At 48.6% G+C, this 5,385-nt stretch overlaps 1 protein-coding gene across 1 annotated transcript; it reads right to left on the reverse strand.

Annotated features, from left to right (window-relative positions):
- Nucleotides 1-238: 238 nt before the first annotated feature.
- Nucleotides 239-1,443, reverse strand: LOC123405922 (pectinesterase inhibitor 28-like). The gene is made up of 2 exons (XM_045099436.1): nt 1,299-1,443; nt 239-957 (listed from the first exon to the last, which is right to left on the reverse strand). The coding sequence occupies exons 1-2, from the start codon at nt 1,441-1,443 to the stop codon at nt 479-481; spliced, it is 624 nt and encodes a 207-aa protein (XP_044955371.1). The 3' UTR covers nt 239-478.
- Between the last annotated feature and the right edge of the window lie 3,942 nt (nt 1,444-5,385).

Consider the following 5,385-nt stretch of genomic DNA (forward strand, 5'->3'; position numbering starts at 1 on the left):
TGAAACAAATGATGCAAAACTAAGAAGGAGCGTGGATGGGGTAGCGCTCGCCGGAAGCCGGGGACACCCTCGCGTCGGACGGTCGGAGCAGGCCGGCGACATGGGGCAGCACGAGAAGGAGTTGTGTCGCTGAAGAGGGAAAGAGGAGGAGCGGTCTCGCTCAAATGGATAGAGGAGAGAGAAAGGGGGAGGATAGAGAGGGCGGTGCCAAAGAAAATGCTAGATACCCAATATACTGTCGACCGCACCCATGTGATGCGTCCGCACGGATCACAGCTCCCCGACGCATGGGAGGACGAGGATGCGCATGCCACTCGTTAGATTTTCCCAACAAAGTATGTATAAAGAATATCAAAATCATTGATCTGAAATCGTGGGCTCCAAGAGTTTATTGATCGATCCAAATGATCATGGACTCCTCCTAGCAAGAGCTGTTACCGAGATTCACCTACACATCCACGGGGGCTGGCCATGCTAGCTACCAGAACGTGCTCGTTATAATAAGGGCGATGGAGCAGTCCTTGGTGAACACGGCGTCCTCGGCCGCCAGTGGTGAAGTCACGCCTAGCACGCGGAACCCATTCTCGCAGGTCTCGGTGTCCGATATCACGGCGTTGAGGTTCGCCGCCACCTTGAGCAAGTTCACCGCGGCTGAGTACAGCACGCGGCAGTCAGAGAGGCGCGCATGGATCTTCTTGTCCCCCTCGGAAGCCATGAGGGTATCGATGCGCTTGAGGGTGTTCGAGGCTGCTGCGCGGCTGAGCTTCGTGGCGATGTAGCCGAGGCCACGGTTGTCGGCGGTGGCGCTAGCTTTGTCGGCTTGGAAGAACTTGATGCAGTAGTCGTAGCCGATGTCCTTGTTGGTTGCGTCGACGAACTTGCACATGTGATCTAGGGTGGAAGCGTCGGACGAGACAAGGATGACGAGGAGGACGGCGATGGTGCATATATATAGCCCTGGTCGTAAATATAGAAATACTTGATTGGTATATCGATCTGTGGGAGCAAACCGATTGTAAAGGCAAGTATTTTGAATAAATGTTATGTTTTGCTATTTATTTATAAGTAAACAAAATCATCATATTCCTTTTCCAAGGACTCAATCACCGTCCAAATGTTGTTCCCAGATTGGCCAAGGCAGTCATTCAAATGCCTGCATAAAAGAATGTGAGTTCCCCGCACCTCAGATGAGTTTGGTCCTCTGCCACTGCATCCACGTCTTGCACATTCAAGGACAAGCGCCTAGATGAGATGCACATGACATGAAGTGGTCCTTCACTCCTTCTACAAGCATTTACTTGTTGCTACGGCATCATCCATGCAGCAAATTCTGATAAATATCAATGCATGCATGTAATTGTTGCAAGCAACGGATCCAGTCACAGGAAGCAAATTCTGATAATGGTTGCACAGGACGTCCTTCATGGAGATCGCCGAGGACATCGTCGTGTTTTAGATGTTGCGGGACCTGGGCAACTCAGTTTGCAGTCCTTTTGTCCTTCCTTCCCCGATGCTTGGGAGTTATGGATGTTGTGTGTTTGGAAGGGTTTAACGGATTTCATGTGTATTCATAGAGTAAATTGCCAACAACTATCACATTTCGCGTAAATGTGTCCAGTGGCTATCACTTTACGATTATTAGCGAAAAACTATCAAAATTTTCCTAATCTGTGAAAAAAAAAACTACCAAAAATTTTAACTGCCCGATTTAGCTCTTTTAACCGTTTTTCTGGCAAGGCTGGCCCACAAGTCAGGTGCCATGGCCCGCCGCATTTTATCGAACACCTTCAGCGAGCGTTGAGGTCGTGCTCCAGCCCGTGGCCGACGAGGAGCCGGGCGGCGCCGCGGGAGGAGGAGTAGGAGTAGGACCGGTCGCCGTTGAGGAGGATGTCCTACACCCGCGTCATGGTTTGTTTCACCGTGGGCGCGTCGCGGAGGTGCTCGGGGCGTCACCGGCAGCAAGATTTAGGACGTGAACGGCGAGCCCCTCCAGGTCATCCTCGTCGACGCGGACACCGGCTCGCCCTGCGGCGCGCTCCCGCAGTTCATGCGCGTCGAGCTGGTGCCGTTCTTCGGGGACTTCGCCGCGACGGCTGCGAGGAGTGGACTGCCGGCGTCGAGCGCGAACTGCTGCGTGGCGTACCAGCCGCCGGTGCCCGACAGTGCGCCCTCGCCTTCGCCTTCACCCTCCAGCAGTTCGGGCAGCGGCTTCCCGAGGTTGGCGTTGCTCACTTGCTCGCACATGTTGGGCCAGCGGCCGTCCGTGCTGCTACACCGGCTGAGGATGTCGGCGTTGAAGCGCGGCGGGAGGTCATGGATATACACGCGTCGCCCGCGGCACGGATCTATGTTCCCGTCGTCGTCGTCGCGGCGGCCCTCGTAGTCGTAGCCCGGTGCAAACGACACGGTGCGCTCCATCGGCGCGACTGCCACGCCCTGACGAGCACGGACAGGCGGAAGTAGAGTACGGCGACCCAAAACACGGCGGCGAGGAGAAGGAGGAACCGAGGCCGTGGTGGTGAACGCGCAGGCGAAGCCGAGCAGCGCGACCGCGGCCGCGGCGGCCGCCCCGGCCGCCACTATGGTCGCCTTCTTGGGGCCGTGGCCAGCGGCAGCGGCAGAGGGCGGGGTGGAGACGTCGGCGGTGACATTGTTCGGGAGCGACAAGTCAAACTCCGACCTGACATGTGGGTACGGCTTGTCAGAAAAATAATTAAACGAGCTAAAACGGACAGTTATAAATTTTTAGTAGTTTTTCGTTAATAATCATAAAGTGATAGCCACTAGACACATTTGCGCGAAATATGGTAGTTTTTGACAATTTACTCGTATTCATAGGATCTCAGGATTTAAGAGTAGTCTGTTTATGGATTGATTGTATTGATTTTAGCTTGGTTTTTAGTAAATTAACTGGGCAATTATCTTTTTCTTAATTAATCTATGAGATAACTTTTTTGCCTTCACTTTTGAAAAATAAAACGATGCTTTGTGGGTCATATTAGGGGTCGATGTCGTAGTTGTCCGGCTCTTTTTCTAATATTCTTTTCATCTGGAATTACTTGTCGCAGAAATGAATGAATTCATTTTCACGACAAGTAATTCCAGACGAGAGAGTATTAACTAGCGTGGGTATATCTCAACTCATGGCATCAGATCTCCTAAATGACCGCCGGCATTAATGTGCGGTATGCATTCATGCTATCATCACAGTTATACGCAAATTGTCTGTCATAGTTTTGATGATTGCTATTTGTATTCACCACAAAACAAATTCTGTATAGAGAAATTCAAAATCCCATCCAATGGCATATGCTAAGTTCGTTGATCTAAAACTGTGGATTCAAAGAATTTATTGATCCACCCAAATGATCATGGAATCCTAGCTAGAACTGTTTGCGAGATTCACACATCCTGGGCGTAGTTACAACAAGGAGCTCGTTATAATGAGAGCAATGGAGCAGTCCTTAGTGAAGTTGGCGTCATCGGCGGCTAGTGGTGAAGTCACGCCTAGCACGCGGAACCCTTGTTCACAGGTGTCGGTGCCCGATATCACGGCGTTGAGGTTTGCCGCCGACTGGAGCATGTTCACCGCGGCTGAGTACAGCACCCGGCAGTCGGAGAGGCGTCCATGGATCTTCTTGTCCTTCTCCGAAGCCATGAGGGCGTCGATGCGCGTGCGGATGTCCAAGGCTGTTGCACGGCTGATCTTCGTAGCGATGTCGCCGAGGCCGCGCTTGTCGGCGGTGGCGCTGGCATTGTTGGCTTGGAAGAACTTGATGCAGTAGTCGTAACCGATGTCCTTGTTGTTTGCGGCGACGGTCTTGCATGTGTCATCTAGGATGGAACCACTCGATGAGACGAGGATCAAGAGGAGGACGACGAGGCAGTATTGCCACCCCATGGTTTGTGCCACGATTACCTTGATCACCATATGTGTTGTTTATGGTGTTTGATGACAGATCATATGTAGATGGTGCATATATATAGCCGTGATCTAAATACAGAAATACTTGATGAGTATATCAATCTTTGGAAGCAAACCGATTGGAAAAGGAAAGTGTCGAATAAATGTTATGTTTCGCTATATATATGAACAAACAAAATCAATTCATTCCTTTTGAACACAATTTATTGCTAACAAAACTCATGGGGCGTTTATGTCAAGGACCCTACGTGCTTAGGTGTCACCCGCCTGATCCCGCGCACGGATTGACCATTAGATGCGGATGTATCCTCTCATGTGTCAACCGTTAGATGTCAGCCATTAGACTCGCGCTGAGAGCTGGTTCCCTATATATATATACTAGTTAGCATGCACGTGCAACCCACAACTAACCGAATAATTTATAAATTGCTTTTAATATTAAAATTTTAGTATATATATATATATAGCTGTAAAAATATTAAAACACACACAATATACACATTACTTGCACTCCATTGAAAAATTAAAAACAAATATATTCAGTGTAATAATGAAAAAAAAATTAGAGTAACATAAGACAAGGAGACCATGATCAGCAACAAATCATTTTGCTAAATTGGATATGATCAAGTAGAAATTCATATCTCTTTTCAAATTCCATGTAAAAAGCCACTTGAATTATATGAAAATAAAATAATTCCCTAAACAACATCGGAAAAATGTTGCACAATTGTGGAATAATCTAAAACAACTATTATTAAGAAAAACAACATCACCCTCGATGTTTGTGTGGACTCCACCATCAAAACAGAGTCATTTTTGCATTTAAAAGTGCTCTTAAATTCCATGAAAAAATCCAAACATATTTCAATGGGCCCAATTATTTTTGTGGTGATTCAAAATACTCCAAGATATGTGTTGGACCATGTCACACTTTTTTCTATAGGGAATAGTTGCTGGAATTAAATAAAGCAGAAAATAATAAAAGAAAGCATAAACAAAAAAATAAGAAAAAATAAAAAGAAGAAAGCTACTGGGCACTTAGGCCCAGCTGGTACAGGCTGGCCCGGCCCAGCTAGGCTGGCCTTTCTCCCACCTCCCGACAGAGGCAGGGGAGGCCATGGCGCCACAGTCGTCCGCGCGCGGATGCCCTCGCTGGCGAGCATCCCACGGCTCCCCCAACGCGGATAATGCCACCCTAAGCGTCTCTCCAACCCTAGCCTCCTTTTCGCCTCGCCTCGCGCCCCCAAGGAGCTCCTCTCCTCTCTTGCCCCCTTTCCCATGTCCGGCCGAACGCCGCCATGGCCATGCTGTTGGAATTATGCCCTAGAGGCAATAATAAATGTATAGTTGTTATTATAATTCCTGTATCAAGATAATAGTTTATTATCCATGCTATAATTGTATTGAATGAAGACTCATTTACATGTGTGGATACATAGACAAAACACCGTCCCTAG

Source organism: Hordeum vulgare, chromosome 6H, assembly GCF_904849725.1.
Source record: "Hordeum vulgare subsp. vulgare chromosome 6H, MorexV3_pseudomolecules_assembly, whole genome shotgun sequence".
In the NCBI taxonomy this organism is placed as follows: domain Eukaryota; kingdom Viridiplantae; phylum Streptophyta; class Magnoliopsida; order Poales; family Poaceae; genus Hordeum; species Hordeum vulgare.